The 21,123-nt window shown below is 42.6% G+C and overlaps 1 protein-coding gene across 1 annotated transcript in view; it reads left to right on the forward strand.

The window, feature by feature from the left end:
* The window catches only part of LOC146662918 (rho GTPase-activating protein 23-like), a 52,608-nt gene that overhangs the window by 24,977 nt on the left and 6,508 nt on the right, over positions 1-21,123 (forward strand). The window contains exons 5-19 of the mRNA XM_085415491.1: positions 2,426-2,504; positions 2,602-2,662; positions 3,113-4,517; positions 7,607-7,715; positions 9,026-9,065; positions 10,734-10,871; positions 11,608-11,916; positions 11,996-12,057; positions 15,579-15,706; positions 15,797-15,909; positions 17,908-18,060; positions 20,046-20,124; positions 20,337-20,410; positions 20,501-20,590; positions 20,669-20,794. Coding sequence (XP_085271617.1) covers positions 2,426-2,504; positions 2,602-2,662; positions 3,113-4,517; positions 7,607-7,715; positions 9,026-9,065; positions 10,734-10,871; positions 11,608-11,916; positions 11,996-12,057; positions 15,579-15,706; positions 15,797-15,909; positions 17,908-18,060; positions 20,046-20,124; positions 20,337-20,410; positions 20,501-20,590; positions 20,669-20,794 — 2,966 coding nt within the window. The remainder of the gene's footprint in view (positions 1-2,425; positions 2,505-2,601; positions 2,663-3,112; positions 4,518-7,606; positions 7,716-9,025; positions 9,066-10,733; positions 10,872-11,607; positions 11,917-11,995; positions 12,058-15,578; positions 15,707-15,796; positions 15,910-17,907; positions 18,061-20,045; positions 20,125-20,336; positions 20,411-20,500; positions 20,591-20,668; positions 20,795-21,123) is intronic.

Consider the following 21,123-nt stretch of genomic DNA (forward strand, 5'->3'; position numbering starts at 1 on the left):
TCTGGTGTGCGCATACTCGGTCATCCACCCAAATACACAGGGTCATAAGAGCATCTAGGGAGGAAGGCAGTTCACGAAGCATCAGTTCATTTTTTATCCCATCATTAATATTAGCAAGTAATGCACTTTTAAGAGCCTCTTTCCCCCATTTTGTCTGCTCAGCCAAAGTAGAAAAATCAATAGAAAAATCGGCCATGCTCCGCTTACCTTGTTTGAGCGCGAGTAAGTGTTGGCCAGCGACGGCTGGATTCCCTGTCAAACACACTTTTAAACTTATCGAGAAAATCAGAAAAAGTGATTTCAGGGTTAACGTGAAGCACAGCTTGTGCCCAGGTCAGAGCACGATCCTGGAGCAACTGGACAATAAGCGATTTTCGCACCATCATTAGAAAAGGCTTGCGGCTGCTGGCGAAACTGAAGGGCACATTGAGTGAGGAAACCAGCGCACTTATCAATCTCTCCAGTGAAAGTTCTCGGTGTAGGAAGAAATCTGTCAGATTGAACAGGTGTAGGAGCAGGTGATGTAGCACTTACTGCTGGAGCTGGCGCCTTCTGAGCGGCGGCGGGTGGAGTTGCCGGCAGAGGTGTTCGCTGGGCCACAGCCTGCGTGAGGTTTGTGAGCTCTGCCCGAATGTGAATAAACATTTGTTCATGTCGCTCCAGCATCGCTGCCAGTGTGGCAAGAGTGGGGGTCGAGGTTGCTGAATCTGCTGAGTCCATTTTCTTGGCTGGATGATTCTGTCACGGTCGACAGCAGGGACTCAAGCGCAGAGCAGGTTGAGGTTTCCAAACACAGTTTATTTATAACACCAGTGCAGAATATATACAGTGAGGGGGGAAATCCAGGGTTCCAAAGGTCCAAGGGGAAGCTCTCTCACACTCGTTCTCGTCTTCACGCCCAAACTCACACACGTTTGCACAGCAGGAAGGTCACAGGTCCGGGGAGGAAAACTATCACACAGGAGAGGGAAATTTCTCACAAGTCACAAAACACTTAAGCAAAGATTCACAGGAGCTGAGAGGATCACTAACGTGTCTCGCACAATCATCCAGCGACGAGAGGACGCAGATCCCTATTTGAGGCTGGGATCTGCGTCCCAGCCTCAAATAGTGGACAGGTAATGACAGCTAATCGTGAACAGGTGTGTGGGCCAAGGGCGGGAGCCCGCAGTGAGCTCCGCTCAGGCAGAGAGGAGAGAGGGAGAGGGAGAGAAAGAATACAAAACACATGTAGACATGCGGGGCCGGCTGGGCAGACACGGGGACCATGACAATCTCTGTGTGAAATATAGATAGAAAGCACTTAATCATAGAAATATAGTTTTTGTATGAATGGGTGAGTGAGGCATCTTGGATAGAGTGCTTTGAGTGCTCAGGTAGAAGGCAGCAAAGCGCTATATATAAGAACCAATAGATTTACCTATTTGATGCAAATAAATGTAGTCTAAAGCCCTTTGAGTGGTTAGTAAGACTAGAGGAGTGCTATATACACACTACTATATAGCACTCCTCAGGTGTGGGATTAGAGCTCTGGGTAGCTCCCCAACTGGGTCTAGAGAGTATTTTAAATTCAGGGAATTTAAAATAGAAAGTAGCTCGTCCACAGAAGGACTGGTAGCTCCCCTTACGATAAGGGTTCAGATTGCGCGAACAGGTGTGAAATGTGTGTGTTTAGTTAGTTTGTTTGTTTGCTTGTTTTAATCAATTTTAAATCATGCTTTTTATTTGTTTTTGTTTCTAATGTCTCTGTAAAGCACTTTGAATCACCTTGTTGTTGAATTGTGCTATACAAATAAATTTGCCTTGCCTTGCCTTGCCTTACTAAGACATTTGCCAAGTGCCACTGTTCAACTGATTGCTAACGTAAAAACAACAACACAGCACATAGGCATGCAGATACGGCCAAGACCATTAGCTGAAATTTGAACGGCTGACAATCAGAAACTGTTCCCACACAACAACTAGAGAGTTTAATGCCAATGTTTGAAAAAGTGGTGAATGGCTAGACTGGGTTGAGATGTTAGGACTGCAGTAACTCAAATAAACACTCGTTAAAACAAGGTATGCAAAAGAGCATCTCGAAATGCGCAAAACCTTGAAGCAGATGTACTACAGCAGCAGAAGACCACACTGTGCACCATTCCTGTCAGCTACAAACAGGGAGTTGATGCTTTGGCATGAGCTCACCATAACTGGACGACAGAAGATTGCAACAATGTTGCCTGATCTGAGAATTTTGCTTAAACAACATGAAAGCAACGATCTATCCTGTCTCATGTTAATGGTTCAGCCTGCTGGTGGTCTAATAGTGTGGGAGATATTTTCTGGGAACACTTTAGGTCCTTTAGTAACCCAACCACACACCCTGTGCATGCAACTTTTTTTTCCTTTCCTCTCTTAGTGTGTGTGCCTTTGTGTCTTCCAGGGGACAGACTGGTGAAGGTGAATGGGCAGAGCATTCTGGGGAAAACCTACTCTCAGGTTATAGCACTCATCCAAAACAGGTTGGAGATTTTTTTTTTTACATCTCATTGATTACATCTAAATTCTTTATCAAGGATTAGACTCATTTTTATGGTATTATTTATTATTTTTTTGTAGTGAAAACATTCTGGAGCTCTCTATTATGCCAAAAGATGAGGATGTGTTGCAGTTGGTAAGTGTGAGTATAGTCTTTCTTTAATATTCTCTTCTTCTCTTCTTTTCCCTTGTGACTTGTGTAACCATCAGTGAGCTAGCCATCAGTGTAACAACAGGGGTTTAAATTTCTGCTTCAGTTCATTCAGAAACTGTTCAAATGTTTGTGCATGGACAGAAAGGACTTCATTATCAGCTGGCATGCACAGGTAACTGTGTAATTAATTAATTCTGTTAAAAGAGAAGGGGATGAGATAAAAATAGATCACCCAACAAAGAACCTGTTGAAAATGCTTTGAAGTTTTAAAAGCTGGGTTCCAATGTTGGTTGTACGGTAAAGATTTACAGACAAAAAGCCAGAAAAAGTGCTGCATAGTGCATCCTGACTGACTTTGCCCACTCTGCCCTCTTGCTGCCCCTGCTGTTCATCCTGTATTTCGATTTTACATTGTCTCCTCCCCCCTGCTGTCCTCAGGCATACTCCAAGGACGCCTACATGAAAGGCAATGAGCCATACTCAAGTAAAGCCCGAAACCTCCCAGAGCCACCACCTCCTTACTATCCGTCAAACAAGCCCAGCTCTACTTCCTCACAGACTAGCCGCAACATTTACAGCTCCCTTGACAACTGGCAGTGTCGAACCAGCCCTGTCACCCCACCATTAGACAACCGCCGCCCTGCTGCTTCTACTCCCCCCGAGTGTTGGTTTAGGAGTCCTGAGGATCCAAGCGTTCGATTTGCCCCATTGGGGGGACACCGCGGACGGTCCTCATCTGCCATTACTGCACTGGACTTTCACTTTGTTAACCACAATGCAGCCATCGCTTCTGCAACTCTACCTCCACCTCGGAAAGCTCCTGCCCATGTTCATGTTGGCACCCTCTACCACCAGCAACTGTCAGACTATAGCCACATTCATGGCACAGAATGCATCTCACCCCAGTATCGCAGTATATCTCAGGATCATTTAGCTGAGCTGGGGTTGGGCTTAACAGTTACTCCCAAACCATCAGCTACTGCTGTGGCTTCTTTAGAGCAACGGAGAAGAGAAACCTTCCTGCATCACCAGGCAGCTGCTGCTGCCCACTATTCCTGTTGGTTCAGCAGCTGTGGTAGTTCATCAGGACCAGCAAAGAAGTCCTGTTCAGAGACCCTGCTGGCAGCCTATGCCGAATATGAGCACAACTACGGACGTTCTATGGAAACACTGGCCCAAGCCTCCGCTCTGGTCAGTCCACATTCTGAACAGACTTCACAAAGCTCCAACATGATAAAATTCAACATACAAAAAGACCTGAGAACCTCAGAACCTCAGCACCAAAGCACAGGAAAATCATCTATCACAACTGCTTCTACAGGGCCTCCCAGTGAGAGACAGTCAGGTCAGCAAGTAGCAGAGCCCCAGAAAAGGAGAGGAAGAGAGGAAGAGCAAGTGGGCTACAAAAGCTACAGCCCTACTTTTTCCCACAAAGCTGGTCATGTCTTTCAGCAAGCCCACTCCTTTAGAGAGCCTGGCTACAGCAGCCCTCACCTTGACTGGAGGCCTGCCACCAGAGACAGCCCTGCTGATACTGATGTAGGGTCCAAGTTCATTACCCCTCAGTCTGCATTAGAGGAGGAGATAATGGAGCACCGAGAAGTCATCTCCCCTGTATCTGTGACTCAAGAGGTGGTCCTAAGGCAGAAGCTGCCTCCAGGTCGTCATACACCCATTCAGACTCTGCAACATTCGAACTACAACACACCTGTGGAGTCCACAGAGCTGCCTGGTTTGACACTCTGCACCTCTCCTGTTCCTGCAGAGACTATTCCCAACCGCAGGTCCAGCGGCAACCTGGCACAGAATGTATTTGATTCCTTATCCTCTATTCCCTTCATAGGTTAGTAACCTTTCCTCAAACTTGCATAGTTATACGGTGTCAGATTGTAACAAATTTAAAGGTTATAATGAATGCTTTTAAATTGGATATTTACAACAATGTTAAAAGTGCTATTTTATGTCATTATTCATTATTCTCAACATTTCTTGTCTAGTCTGCTGACAGATGGAGAGAAATAAAATATATCAAAGAGATCTTTAATATATGATCCAAAACTAAAACTTGAGGGTTAGTTCACAAAACTTACAAAAAATGCCACTGAAGGCACAAATAATCTTTAAGATCCTGTCAGCTAGGCAAATAGCTCAGCAGCATTGTCTCAAAAGCACTGTGAGTGCCAGTCTTTTTACCATTTATCAAAATTATATCACAATATTTCAAGAAAAGTTGCAGTAAAAGTATTTTTGTCAATATAGTAAAAAAAACCAAAAAAACCAACAATGTTTCACTGACGTTTGCAGCATGGAGCACCAGGTCACATTTATATGTGTGAGTAAATGGTAAAATGGTAAATGGCCTGTATTTATATAGCGCTTTTCTAGTCCCTAAGGACCCCAAAGTGCTTTACATATCCAGTCATCCACACATTCACACACTGGTGATGGCAGCTACATTGTAGCCACAGCCACCCTGGGGCGCACTGACAGAGGCGAGGCTGCCGGACACTGGCGCCACCGGGCCCTCTGACCACCACCTGTAGGCAACGGGTGAAGTGTCTTGCCCAAGGACACAAAGACCGAGAATGTCCAAGCCGGGGCTCGAACCGGCAACCTTCCGATTACAAGACGAACTCCCAACTCTTGAGCCACGATAAATAAATACAGGGCATTTTTTCCACCCTTTTTTATTGAGTTACACACTGCCTAATCTATTTAACCATGGTGTCAGCAGCAGCAGTATTACACCTAGTGGCAAGGCATAAATCAAATGTAGGCCTAAAAATTATTTAGGTAGGTTTTTGTTTGTTTGTTTGGTTGGTTGGTTGGTTGTTCCCCCTGAAAAACGAAGTAAAAATATAAAATAACTGCTTTACAGTTAAATTCAATAATAAGTGAAGTAACTTAACCTCTTACCTTTTCAGGCTTTACAGGAGTCACAATATTGTCACATAATTGTCACAAAATTGAAACTGAAAAATGGTTTTTGTGATGTTAAATCATGGTCGAGCTTTTAACCAGCTGCCTAAAGCCCATCAGCATCAGTAGCTTTCATCCATCATCTGCTCTTCCTATCGTATGGAGTGCAACTAGCAAACACAAGAGTCGTGTTTACATTTAGGTTGCACATCACCAGCTGCTAGTATCTCCTCTTTCGGGGTCTAGTTTTACTCAACACTGTTTTTGTTTTACAACAATCCTCGATTCCACAGGTATCGTGGGACAACAGCAATGATATCACAATATCACATTTTTAAATGTGATATTTAAATAAATAATTTAAATTGTGTGAAGTCATTCTTCCGTGGATCTTGCCACGCTCCTGTGCATTATACCTGGCTCTGAAGATTGCGTAGCCCTCCGGTGCTGTTGGCTCGTCTGGCTTCACAAGTTTGAAAAAACAAAGCGCTGACCAGTCCTGAATGCACTGCTGCATAGATGCGCTGTATCAGAGGTGCCGAATCATAACAGATGGTAACTTTGGCTGAAACAAGAAGACACAAAAAAACAACAGCTAAAAAGTAGGTCTGACTCTAAGCAATCTATGACGTTTGCAACAGACCACCATGTTAATTCAAAAAGGCCTCGCTTGCCTCAGTTAAGGTCGTGTTCATGACTCAACAATAAGAATTTAAAAAAAAAATAGCTTCCATGGGTGATTTTCCAGTTTTCCTACCTTACAGCCTACACAAAAAAATTGCCTGACCATAAACCATCTTAAACTGAACATACCTAATAATGAGGCTGAATTTGAACATTGTTTGCTGCTTAACTCAAATATACATTTTTTTTTTCTTATTTTTTTTTTACCAACAAATACTGTTTTAAGATCCTCCTGGCAGCAAACAAAAAAGCCCAAACAAAATGTTGGAATCAGGAAAGTCTCCCTAATACCACGTTGTTTGTCAATATTGTCATGCATATAGATTCACTGGAACAAATAACATTTTATTATTAGCCATAGCAACTAGCTGCTACTTTGATGAAATTTAAAAGACAGCTAACATGGCTAGTGAATAATTGATAATTATTAAAAACCTATGTTTGCTGTGTGTGCTGACCAGGCTGACATTTAGTGATTCTATTTATGACTTACTGTTGTTACAACAGGAGCTTTACTGACCCATTAAGTGTTATTCAGTGATGCGCACATCAACTCCTGTTCATGAGTTCAGCTGCTACTCAGGGGAGGAGAGTGCCTGTCTGTCTGCAGCAGTGCTGTGTGATAAAGTGTGTCAGCTGGAAGAGGTGAAGACACTTTGTATCCATATTGTTGCAAATAATTATCTAATCCAGTAGTAATGGTCACTTTATTATTGTGTCACAAGTGTTTGTCACAATGTGTAACAAGTCTAGCTTCTTGTGAAAAATGTTTCTAGATTAGACTCTTAAGTAATGTTAAGAATGAGATAAATATCACAAAGTGCTTCACATCAAAAATGTTTAAAGAAACAAATCAAAACAAAAATTACACAAAAGCGAGCCTAAAAAGAGTTCTAGATGAGTTTCAGGTACATTTCACAAGACATCACTGAGTCCAGATCTCAGGCTCAGTAGGAGAGCAAGAAAAAAAAGTTACTGAACAGGTCATCTACTGCTTTCCAAAAGTGACTATACGTGACTATAATAGTAAGTTCCAGTTTTTTGTATTCAACTTCATGCTTCTTTATAGAAGAACATACTTTCTGTCTAATAAGATTGCACATCTAAAGCAGTGTTTTAGCATACGACCTTGTTAGCATGGCAGGCTAAAATCCCATGCTATGTGAAAGCAAAGTATAAAAACTATTTTTTTACTCCACACTATATATTTTATGTTTACTCATTAACTCATCGACCAGTGTCTCAGTCAATTGTTGGCTTTTTTGTTGTAACCTCGGCTTCTGTCTCCTTCTCCTCTTTTTCTCTCTGACTTACTTTGCGTATTTACAGGTAGTATTAAAAATCGACGATCCTCTTACCTACTCGCCATCACCACTGAGAGATCCAGGTCCTGTGATGAAGGTCTCAACACCTTCAGGGAAGAAAGCCCTGTCTTCTCGTAAGTCGAGAATCCTGGAAATGAAATTTGATGGCTTTGTGTCATTCCAGATATGAGGCCATTTTCCACCTCAGAGACTCAGTTGAACTTTTTTTGTGATTTGTGTGTCCACTACATAGGACATAAATGAATGTCCAGGTCAGGAGGTTAAAGTGGTTTTTACAGAGTAAAAGTCAAATTGTACAACAATTAGAACACAACTGATGTCATAGAGAAATAAATAATAACATAAATAACAAAAGTACGTCAACAGAAGTTAACTTTTTAACAGAGCTGGAATGAGCCCTGGTGCCACAGACTGGCTTAAGTCTTGTACAAGGGACAACTAATAGATTTTGAGCTTATGAGTTAAGACAGCGAACAGCAGTGTACTTAACAATTAGTTCAGATATGTAGTCTGGACTCAGTGCTCCCTGTGGTCGCTCACAGTGGACATATGTCCACTGTGAGCGACCATCTTTGAACAGAGGCGGGGGTTTACGACACCAACTCTCTGCCATCTATAATCCAGTTTTGAGATCCCTTCCCAGACGCCTTAACGCCCACTCACATCCTGGGCCATCTGATCTCAGGAATTCGCATGATAAGGTGGGGCCAGGTTTCACAATGAACACACCCGAAACTCTGGCTGATTGGGACCCACACCCAGTTTCCCACCTTGGCTCAGGCGATTAGAGGATCATCAGGGGGTCCTTTTGTCCCTCTGTGGGGGGAAACTCCCACTAGGTTTATATCTGGGACTCTCCACCATTTGAACTTAGAACTGAAGAAGCTTCTCGGTCTTCAAGTAACTTAAAGAAGTCCAGATGCTTTTCTTTGCAAGCTCCTTTGATCACTGTTTGACATCACAAATGCACTTCTGGAGGAATGGTCACAGATTCCCATTAATGCACTCCTAAAATTTGTGGAAAGCTTTCCCTAAAAAGTTCAAGCTGTCATAGCTACAAATGGTGCTGACATTATATTAAACGTTATGGCTTAAGAATGGAATGTCAGTCAGTTTCATATGCATGTAAGGATCTGAACAACTTTTTCTGTGCAGGTATTTTTGCTCATTGGTCTAAGCTGATTCAAAATTTTTACGGAACATCATGAATCCAGTGATTCTGACACAATAGTGAAATCAGAAAGGCTCAAAGGAATGAGTAATGAAGTGCAAACATGCAAACATTCATGCCTGACGTACTGTGAAAAAAGTTAATCTTCTAGTTTAACCAAATAATACAGAGTAATCAATAAAACTTTAAAAACTTGAATTTTATTGCAATATACCGTCTATATCTGTAACTCGTTTGCTGTCTGCTCCACAGTAAACTACCAAAAAGGGTCAAGAGCTTTTTCACGGATGGGGTGAGTCACTCTCATTTCTAAATTCTTGACCTGGATATTGTCATATGTGTTTTCTATATTTAGTTCATTGATGTTTACAGGAACCCAGTAACCACTGTCTTTCTTTGTAAGTTCCATAAGAATAGAATAGAATAGCTCTTTATTTTTTATTGTACATGTACAACAAAATTGTGGGTGCTCCACACCAACTGTGCCGGAGTAAAATATAAATAGCAACAGGAATAAATAGCAAACAGGAGAAATATATACAATCAAGAGGGATATGTACAAAAATAAGAAAAAGGCACACAAAGTTGCAAAGTGCTTGGAAATAGTGCAAAGAAAATTAAATACTTGGTCTGAGTAGAGTCTGTGGTGGGAGTTACTCAGACCATGGCTCAGATTAGTGAGGTGAGTGGGCAGAGTGGGGTGTGGGGGTTTGTCAACAGTCCAAATGGCCCAGGGGAAGAAGCTGTTTGTTAGACTGAAGGTGTTGGACCTGATTGACCTGTGGTGCCAACCAGAGGGAAGCGGGTCAATCAGGTGGTGAGCGGGGTGCAATGGCTCTGGTTTTCCTGAGACAGGAGGATCTGGCAATGGCCGAGGGTAGGCAACCCCTGCATGCCAAACACCCAGGCAGTAGGAAAGCACACTCTCCACTGACGAGCAGTAGAAGGCCAACAGCAGCTTCTGGTCCAGATTATTCTTCCTCAAGACACAGAGGAAGTGCAGCCACTGCTGGGCCTTCTTTACCGGGGTGTTGGTGTTGTGAGTCCAGGTGAGATCAGCAGAGATGTGGGTTCCCAGAAATGGAGTTATTGAGGCTGGTTGGTGAGGAAGTCTTTGATCCAGGAGCAGGTGGCAGGGGGGGATCTGAAGATGGTTCCGTTTGGTGGTGAGGATGTCTAGGATTATGGTGTTGAATGCTGAGCTATAGCCCATGAAGAGCATGCACACATAGCTCTTCATGTTCTCCAGATGGCTCAGTGCTCTGTGAAGGGTGATGGTGATGGCATCCTCTGTGGACTGATTTGCTCTGTAAGCAAACTGTTGGGGGTTGAGGGAGGGGAGTAGAGAGTTTTTGATGTGCTGTGACACTATCCACTCAACACACTTCATGAATACAGACATGAGGGCTATAGGCCTGTAGTCAATAAGGCTGTCTATACCAGTCTTTGGATGTGAGTGATGATGGGGGCTCTCAGACAGGTGGGAACAGTGGCATGAGCCGCGAGGTGGGGGGGGGGGGGGGCAAAGAAACAGAGTGAAGAAGGTGTTGAGCTTCTTTGTGAGTTTGTGGCCGCTGTTACGGGTTGGGGGCTCTGGCCTTTGTAGTTGGTGAGGGCTTGGATGCTAGAGGTTATTATAAGTGAGGAAGTCCTGTATCCTCCTGTAGGCCTCCTTGGCTTGTTTGATGTCTCTACTCAGTTCGGCTCTGGCAGTGCTGCACAGAGAACTGTCCCTAAGCTTGAAGGCAAAGTTAAGAGTTCTTATCAGAGCCTGCACTTCACTCATCATCCAAGGTTTTTGGTTAGGAAAAACCCAGATAGTTTTTCTGTCACTGTCAGATTCTCCACACAGCACTTAATGTAGAAAAGGCCAGACTGAGTGCAAGTCTCCACGTCCTGCTTTTTGAAGATGGACCAGTCTTGTTAGATCGAAACATAATACTTCCACAATGTGTTTCAGTCTTTGGAAAGTCTGCAAGCCCAAGAGGACGCCCGATCCAAGCGCCACTCCACCTCTGAGCTGGGTATCATCACCTTCAGTGATGTTCACAAGGAGGGCTGGCTGCACTACAAACAGATTCTGACAGAGAAGGGAAAGGTAAAAATAAAAGAAGAAGAAAAAACCCCACTGTGTCTGCATTTATGCAGGATGTCTTTTCTAATGCTTGTCCGTGTCCAGGTGTTAGCAAACTAAAAAGAGATGGCCAGCTCTTATGTAAGGACACTTATTCCGACTTTCCACTTAGTGTTTGCTGAAAAGGAGAGAGGGGTTTCTGAGATCACCAAAGAAAACACCTGCCTCCTGGCTACACCTAGAAAGTCTTTCCACAAAACACATAAACGTTATCGGCCCTGGAAAAGACCAACAACACCCACCAGGAATGAGTTTTGAAAACAATGCAAACTAAATTTACACCAAATGGACCAACACACACACACAGACACACACACACACACACCTCTTCAAATGCCTCCTTCAAGTTGGTTGGGCAAATTTCCATATACCCTCAAGTAAGCATAATTGTATTGTGAGATTTGCTGTTGAACGGTGCATCCTGATTTGGTATTTGCCTGTGATAATAAATATATTAATACACCTATCAGACACAGCATCAAAACAAAACTCTGTACAATACTGTATAGGTCATCTTTATGTTGCCAAACCAGCATCAGGCAAAGAACTCTGGCTAAATGTTTAAGTTCTTTAAAATATGACATACACCTTCCAGTGTCATGTGAAGAAATGAGTTTCAGCGAGCCAATCAGGTAGTTTCAGTTGCTAAACGGTACATTTTTTTAAGGTTATGCCTTCTCTTCATCTTTCTTCATGACAGAAAGTCGGTGGGAGTATGCGACCGTGGAGACGCGCCTTCTCCGTTCTCCGCTCCCATTCACTCTTCCTTTACAAAGACAAGCGAGATGCAGTGATTCACGGGGCAGGAGCAGGACCCGGTCAGGTTGAACATTGTCCAATCAGCATCCGCTGTTGCTTGATTGACATTGCCTACAGTGAAACCAAGCGGAAACACACCTTGAGGTTGACCACGCAGGATTTCTGCGAGTACCTGCTTCAGGCCGAGGATAGCGATGACATGCTGGCATGGATCAAGGTTATTAGGGAGAATAGCAAAACAGATAACGAGGTATGAATAATATTTGCTAGTTTGCACTGGCTGCACAAACACATACACCAAACTAATTTGTGGCTTTCATTCTTTATAGGAGATTGGTTTCTCAAGACAGGCTCTCATCAACAAGAAGCTGAATGACTACAAGAAACACAGGTCAGGATGAATAATTATATTAAGTAAAAAGTCTGCGCCTTACAGTAATTAGAAGTCACTGTAATTCTGGGCTTGAAGATTGCCACAAATCATACTTTAAACTGCAATTTCCCCAAATTACAAATAAAACTGTAGTTATCATGAAAAGAATTTGGAATATACAGAACATTTCCCAAAATATTGCCAAAAGTATTCACTCATCCATCCAAATCATTGAATTCAGGTGTTCCAATCACTTCCATGGCCACAGGTGTATAAAATCAAGTACACAGGCATGTAGGCTGCTTCTACAAAGAATGAAAGAATGGGTCCGTCAGGTTCAGGCCAAGAACGGGACCCAAATGCAGGACTTTCCAAAATAGAGAGTGAGTTTATTTATAGTGAAGATAGTTGAATAGTGATAGTAATGTGACAATTTCCAAAACACATGTCTTCCGTTGTGGTGCTTCTGACTCCCACACAGTGCTCGTGGACCATTGCGTGAATGGTGAAAACTCCAGCTCTTCGTATATATAACCTTCCGGCCTGATGATGCGCGTAAACCGCCACTCTGGAAACACACGCACACACTCAAAAACAAATACAGTGGGGCAAAAAAGTATTTAGTCGCCACCGATTGTGCAAGTTCCCCCACCTAAAATGATGACAGAGGTCAGTAATTTGCACCAGAGGTACACTTCAACTGTGAGAGACAGAATGTGAAAAAAAATCCATGAATCCACATGGTAGGATTTGTAAAGAATTTATTGGTAAATCAGGGTGGAAAATAAGTATTTGGTCAATAACAAAAATACAACTCAATACTTTGTAACATAACCTTTGTTGGCAATAACAGAGGTCAAACGTTTACTATAGGTCTTTACCAGGTTTGCACACACAGTAGCTGGTATTTTGGCCCATTCCTCCATGCAGATCTTCTCGAGAGCAGTGATGTTTTGGGGCTGTCGCCGAGCAACACGGACTTTCAACTCCCGCCACAGATTTTCTATGGGGTTGAGGTCTGGAGACTGGCTAGGCCACTCCAGGACTTTCAAATGCTTCTTACGGAGCCACTCCTTTGTTGCCCGGGCGGTGTGTTTTGGATCATTGTCATGTTGGAAGACCCAGCCTCGTTTCATCTTCAAAGTTCTCACTGATGGAAGGAGGTTTTGGCTCAAAATCTCACGATACATGGCCCCATTCATTCTGTCCTTAACACGGATCAGTCGTCCTGTCCCCTTGGCAGAAAAACAGCCCCATAGCATGATGTTTCCACCCCCATGCTTCACAGTAGGTATGGTGTTCTTGGGATGCAACTTCTTCCTCCAAACACGACGAGTTGAGTTTATACCAAAAAGTTCTACTTTGGTTTCATCTGACCACATGACATTCTCCCAATCCTCTGCTGTATCATCCATGTGCTCTCTGGCAAACTTCAGACGGGCCTGGACATGCACTGGCTTCAGCAGCGGAACACGTCTGGCACTGCGGGATTTGATTCCCTGCCGTTGTAGTGTGTTACTGATGGTGACCTTTGTTACTTTGGTCCCAGCTCTCTGCAGGTCATTCACCAGGTCCCCCCGTGTGGTTCTGGGATCTTTGCTCACCGTTCTCATGATCATTTTGACCCCACGGGATGAGATCTTGCGTGGAGCCCCAGATCGAGGGAGATTATCAGTAGTCTTGTATGTCTTCCATTTTCTGATGATTGCTCCCACAGTTGATTTTTTCACACCAAGCTGCTTGCCTATTGTAGATTCACTCTTCCCAGTCTGGTGCAGGTCTACAATACTTTTCCTGGTGTCCTTCGAAAGCTCTTTGGTCTTGGCCATGGCGGAGTTTGGAGTCTGACTGTTTGAGGCTGTGGACAGGTGTCTTTTATACAGATGATGAGTTCAAACAGGTGCCATTCATACAGGTAACGAGTGGGGGACAGAAAAGCTTCTTACAGAAGACGTTACAGGTCTGTGAGAGCCAGAGATTTTCCTTGTTTGAGGTGACCAAATACTTATTTTCCACCCTGATTTACGAATAAATTCTTTACAAATCCTACCATGTGCATTCATGGATTTTTTTTTCACATTCTGTCTCTCACAGTTGAAGTGTACCTCTGGTGCAAATTACTGACCTCTGTCATCATTTTAGGTGGGGGAACTTGCACAATCGGTGGCTGACTAAATACTTTTTTGCCCCACTGTACACATAAAGGAGGGAACCGGGATGATGAAGGAGTCTGGTGGTTGCCAGGGGAATGGTACTTATCTGACTGGTGGAGGGGGGAATATGGTGTGGGGTTGTTTTTCAGTGAAAGGAACTCTCAGTGCCACATGACTATCCATCCATTCTCTTACACTTTGCAGAGGACTGGAGCCTATCCAAGCTACCACAGGGTAAGAGGCAAGGTACACCCTGTACAGACTGCCAGTCTGATGCAGGGTTAACACAGAGAGACAGACAACCATTCGCACTCACATTCACACCTTTGGGCAATTTAGAATCACCAATAAATGCAACCCCACTAATTGTATGCCTTTGGACTGTGGGAGGAAGCTGGAGTACCTGGAGAGAACCCATGGAGACATGGGGAGAACACGCAAACTCCACATAGAAAGGCCCTTGCCAGAGGGTGGAGTCAAACTGAGGTTTCTGTGAGGCAACAGTCCTAACCACCAGGCCACCATGCCACCCAGATACCATTTGGACAACTTCATGTGAAGGTGTAATTGGTCCACTTGGATTTTTTAACATTTTTTTCTGTTTCCTGTTTTTTATTTAAACGTTGACATTTTATGATCCTGATGAAGACCACAAGCCAAAATGCGTTGGTCACTTGATAAAGTTGTTTCCCATTACTTTAAGTGCCACTGGAGTGTCCACGTCATGACAACTTCATTCTCCCAATTTTGTGGGAACTGGACCAGTCCAAAAAGCAAGGTCCATAAAGACATAAATGAGCAAGTGGGATGTGGAAGAAGTTGACTGGCCTGTAGAGAGTACTGACCTCGACAGAACACCTTTGGGAGGAATTAGAAAGAGAAGCCAAGTCTCCGTGTCCTTACAAATCCACTTCTGCAAGAAGGGCCACAAATAACTCTAATAAATCACACTCCTAAACTTTGTGGAAAACGTTCTGAGAAGAGGTGAAGCTGTTATAGCTGCAAAGAGGGCTGACCTAATAGAAACTCTATGAATTAAATTGGGGTTAACATGTTGCTTAAAGATACTTGGCATGCAGACTAGGGGCAGCCAGGGATCAAACCACCAACCTTCCAGTTAGTAGATGGCCTGCTCTACTGCCCGAGCTACAGCTATCCTGGCAATCAATGTCATTCAAGTGCATATACTTGTAAATATGGATATATACTTTTGGCAATATAGTGTATCAAAACCACTGCACCTTTTTATTTATTAATATCTTTTGAAGACACATCAAAACTAACAACTTCTGTTAACCTTGTTACATCCACTTAAACTAACATCCACACCTAAACCAACACGATGAGGTTAAAAATTGCCTAACTTTGTTGTTCTCTTTTGTGTAGTCTGACAGGTAGTAAGCTAGACTCCTCTCCCAGAGCCCATCGTATGATGCCGCCCTTCTTTCTGGCAAAAACTGACAACACTTCAGTGAACAGAGCTTCCAGATCTGGAGGGTCTAAACATGACTCTGGTTTGTGTTCTTCAGTATATATGACAAATCAAAGCAGCAAAAATGCTTAACTTAATTATGTATCCATTTATCTGCATCTGTGTGAGTCAGATGATAACAAGGCACTGTGGAGCATCAACATCATGAAGAAGGCCAAGAAGACAGGTGTTCCAAAGGCTTTTGGTGTACGTCTCGAGGACTGTCAGCCTGCTGTCAACCATAAGGTAAGTCAAAATTCATAGTAAAAAAAACTGCTTGGCTACAAGCAGAATCATTAAATAATCCCAAAATCAAACTGTCAAGTTAAAGTGGAGCAGACCTATAAATGTATTTTTTGCCTTGGGTCTATTGTAAATCAGTTTTTTCTTTGGTGAACTTTATTGTTTCTGTAAGTGGTTAAAACAAGTTAGCAGGGAAAAAAAGTTTGTTTTAAAATAATGTACAATAAAATAGGTTTCTAATGAGATTTTAAGTAAAGAAAGCCGTGTAGCTCATTGGAAAGTATGATAGGTATTTTACTGAAACTGATGTATTCAAGTTTTCTGAAAATCTTACGAATGCGATAACTCGAGAAAGCATTCACCTAGGATTTCAAACTGATACCACAGGTATATCTACTAAAAATCTCGGACAAGTTTTAATCTCAGTGACTTTGGACTGAAGGTCAGAGGTCAAGTTCTCTGAAAAAAACCAAGAGGGTCCAAATACCATCAGTGTGTTAGGTGCATCAGAGATGTAGACTTGGATGTACTCTAAGATTTCTAGTGTCCAGAGCAATGGTGATACAGGCAAGATGGTGACCATTTAAGACGGAGACTTGGAAAAGTTTGGACAGAGGTTCCAATGGAGTATTTAGTTGTTTGGCTATGAAGTGTCTTTGTAGACACTTCATTCTTACTCACGGGCTGAGTAGAGGTAAAAACCCTACTCAGCCCGTGAGTCTGTTAACACTTCAAAGGAGTCATCATCGAGGAGCTTAGCAGAAATCAAAAGATTGTATAAGGAGAAAGAACACTCCTTAAAAGTGCCCTGCTTTCAAGTGCCGCTGTGCTGTTGAAGTAATGTTTTCAGCTCAGCTGTTTGAATTCTAGAGATCATTGTGTTAGTAAAAAATCTCAGCCTTTTTCCAGTTGACTGGAGAAGGATTCCAGCTGAGACGAGGCTCTCTCTGTGGACTGAGAGGAACGGACAAAGATGGCGGTGTGATAGTGACTCTCTGATGCTTCTGAGAGATGTAAACTGTGAAAGGCAATTCATTTTGAGAGCAAATAATCTGCGCCATACTGTTACTTGTTAAAGCACTCATTCTTATTTGGTAGCAAGATGGTGGAGTGGTGTGCTCCACCACCTGGGCTCTCTGAGGGGAAAAAGCCTCCTAAAGATGATACAAGGAAACAAAGTTAGCAGAGTTTGTTAACAAGTAGAAATCTAAGCTAGAGTGAACTGACTGAAGGGCCGCAGAGCAGGGTGATGGCTGGGACAAAGGTAAGTCTACTGGTATACAAGCACATATTAAATCCACACTGACTTTGAAGGGGTCCTTTCCAGAGACAGCCTTCACATAGGGAAGCAAGCAAGAGACATTACCATTTGATGACCCATGTGTTATTGTATTGTCTTCTGCTGAGAGTATTTCTGATGAGGTGTCTGTGAGTAATAGTGTCAGGTGCTTTTACCAAGTATGTATGTTTGTTTGGTCATTTAAGTTCTCTTTATTCATTTTCAGTTTGTTTCTTAGTTTACTTCTGGTTTAGAGTTTCACCTTTTCACCTTTTTGGTGTGTCTTCTATTTGGATTTATTGACTTTATTTTCTGCTCCATTTTTGGATTTCTGCTATGCTTGAAAACGTTGCCTTTTGTTTAATAATTCCAGTTAAATAAAATAATCAAAAAGGCAGCTCAGTTGTTGAGCTGAAACTGGACCCTGTGAAGGCACTGTTAGAGCACAGAACACGGTATTTTGTCATTCTCTTAATTTGCTCGCCAATCTTGTCCATCTTATTGTCCAAGGTCCCCACTTTTCCCAAAAAGATCAATGGAACAGACAAAGACAAGCCACTAAAGCAACTGTTCCAGAAATAACTTATTTCAAATGATGTATATGTTCAGACGGAGTGTGATTGTCATGTGATGCTGAGGTTGTAGGTGAAAATCTGTTTGTTGAAATAGTTTTTTTATTGTCTATTTTTCCCTCTTTTGTCTCCCTTGCTTTCTCTTATCAGTTTGTTCCTCTAATAGTGGAGATGTGTTGTGGTGTTGTAGAGGCAACTGGTCTGGAGTACACTGGTATATACCGTGTACCAGGCAACAATGCCATGGTGTCTAACTTGCAGGAGCATCTCAACAAGGGCATGGACTTGAACACTGCTGAAGAGGTATGGAAACGAGCCCTGCTTTGCTTAGCAGACTACAGCAACTAATGTTACATCATGATGAGTTTTTTAAATGTTCAAAATTTTACATCTGAAACAGATTAAATTATTAGAAAACTATAGAGGAAATTTTTAACACAATAAAGATAAAGTCTGACTGTGGCAGGTCAGACTGAAAGTACATACCACTAAAGACTATAATCTAAGGAGCTGATTATAATCTATAATGACAGGAGCTGAAGTTATTTCTTTTGTCTTCCCTTTGAGTAACTGCAGCACCTTTTTTTCTAACTCTTAATTATTTCAAATCATCAAATTAATTTTAATATTAGACAAAGATAACCCAAGGACATTTATTTTAACTTATTAGGGGAAAAAGTTATCCAAACCTACCAAGTCCTAAATGAAAAATTGTTAAATTCTGATCAATGATCATGCTACTTGTCATTTTTCATATCCTTCCTGGTGAACTTGATGTGTTGGTCCACCGAGTTAATGTGATCAGCACCGTGAACAAACTCTGTGGACCAACACATCAAGTTCACCAGAGAGGAAAGACCATCTCTGAATTGAGGAGGTGATCTAAAGGGTAAACCTTTGCCATCTTACAATGCTGTGATTGCAGCCATTCCCCAACTTTTTGTGAATTATGCTTATGGCCACTGATCAATAGCCATTGATCAATGGTCTTTGATCAGTGGTTGTTGATCAATGACCATGACAATTTGCATATTAATGATCAAGGAACTGGCCTCACAGCCCATTGTTCGCCAGCGGTGCTAGTTTCAGTCACTGTGCAAAGGTACTGCTTAAAGGTTAGGCAAAGCTGTGGTCAGCTGAGACTGAAGAAGTCAGCTGGATGAGTGACAAAACATTTCGTCCCCTGAAAACGCTACGTCCCGATGAAAAGAATACCTTTTTGGGATGACCTAAAGAACAGATTGCCGCCAATAGAATAGAAAAGAAGTTTTTCTATGCCATATTTGAAACAGATTTTATGTGTAATTTTGATAGATTAGGTAATTCCCACATAGCGAAATTGGTATGGCCCAGATCTGGCCCACACAGTGTGTGCACACATGGCCCACATACCGCAAAGAATGACGGCGCTTTGCTGGCCCAGATATGTTTTGCCAGAGGTGGCCCACACATGGGCCAGCACAAGGCCAGTTGCAGACACACTGGTGGTCCTGTGCTGGCCCAGAACAGTTTCAGCTCTGGCCCCAGATGTCAGCCTAATGTGTACCTTAATCAAGCCATGTAATAACAACATGTGCCAGAACATAATAGTACAAAAGCAACATGACTAAACTCTGTTCAGGCAGTGAATTCTTAAATAGTGCTTTTCTAGTCTCTATACAACATGCCACATTAACACATCTTCTCCTAACTACATTCATACATATTCACACTCAGCATGCAGACTGGAGGAACCAGGGATTGAACCACTAACCTTCCAATCAGCAGGTGATCTGCTCTACCTCCTGAGCTACAGCCGGCCAGTGGTAAACTTGAGTAAACCATCACTAGGTTTTGGATAAAGTGTACACTCACAAACCTGTCAAACCTGCATTTGAAACGTTGGCTACCATAGCAGTATAGTACTGCAAATGGCATTTGGGTCTTCTAACTAAAATTGGAAAATAGGAACATAAATAGTGCCATCATTGCCAGACCTGGCCCACATCTGGTTGACATACACTCTGCCATGACACCAGTCAGTCAGAAGGGCCAGCTTGATGCCGGATCCGGGCCAGACCTGTTTGCTATGAGCCTGGGCCACATAACCCAAACCACAATCGAGCCAGATATGGCATGCCATCGCATAGACAGTGCCATCTATGCCAGGCCTGGCCCATATCTGGATGACATACGTCTTATCATGCCAGAAGTCAGCCAGCAGTGCCGGCTTGATACCAGATCTGGGCCAGACCTGTCTGCTATGTGGGATACTATAATCCTAAAGCCTCCTCTTCATGTCCTCACAGAGATGGCAAGACCTGAATGTTATCAGCAGCCTACTTAAAACATTCTTCCGAAAACTGCCTGAGCCTCTGTTTACTGATGGTGAGTCCAGACATTTGTTTACAGTGAAATGTCAAAGAATCTTTAACGAGTATGTATTGAATAATGTTCTGTTGCTTGGATAAAAAATAAAAAAAGATTGCATTTTTTCTTCAGTGGCAAGTTACAAAGCCGCTGAATTTGTTGGCATATGATTTTCAGAATTTTAGAATATCACTTGTAGTTAGTTAGTCATCCATTATCTCTGCCTACAGATAAATACAATCACTTCATTGATGCCAACCGGATTGAAGATGGAGAAGAGAGATTAAAGACAATGAACAAACTGGTAAAAGAGGGCAGAGAACAGAGAAGTGAACATACTTCTGTCTTTTTGATAGTAAAACTCTCTCTATATGTACCCATTGCTTCTTTCTAGATCCATGACCTGCCAGATCATTATTATCACACCCTTAAGTTTCTGTTGGGTCACCTCAAGAAGGTAGCAGATCACTCTGAAAAGAATAAGGTAACCTTTACCTTCAGTCCCATCAATTGAATCGTGGTTTTTTTGTGGTCTAAAATGAAGTTTTAATATTATTTCCAGATGGAGCCAAGAAATCTAGCCCTGGTGTTTGGACCCACTCTGGTGAGGACATCAGAGGACAACATGACAGACATGGTCACCCACATGCCTGATCGCTACAAAATAGTAGAGACCCTTATCCTGCATGTAAGAACCACCAGCTGCTTGCTCCAGTTGCACCTCTGTGAATCGCCAGTTGTGTTTTATGCATTAACACCATGCAGTAGTGCTGCATTCAGTTCTGCCTCCAGTGGTGTAGTGGACAATACTGTACATTCAATTAGCAACTAAAAGGTTGTTGGTTCAATTGTAGCCAAAGATGCAAATTTTCTTTGTGTCAAGAAAGGTATGTGAAAGTTGCTTTAGTGGTTCAGTTCTACTTATATAGTGCAAGTTCTGTTTGAAGATGCTTTATATTGTAAGATAAACACCCTGCAATATTAGAGAAAAAAAATAATCAAGCAATCCTTTATAAG

Source organism: Rhamphochromis longiceps, linkage group LG8 (genome assembly GCF_057381845.1).
Source record: "Rhamphochromis longiceps isolate RC_006_pf linkage group LG8, R_longiceps_female_GT1.1, whole genome shotgun sequence".
Lineage (NCBI taxonomy): Eukaryota > Metazoa > Chordata > Actinopteri > Cichliformes > Cichlidae > Rhamphochromis > Rhamphochromis longiceps.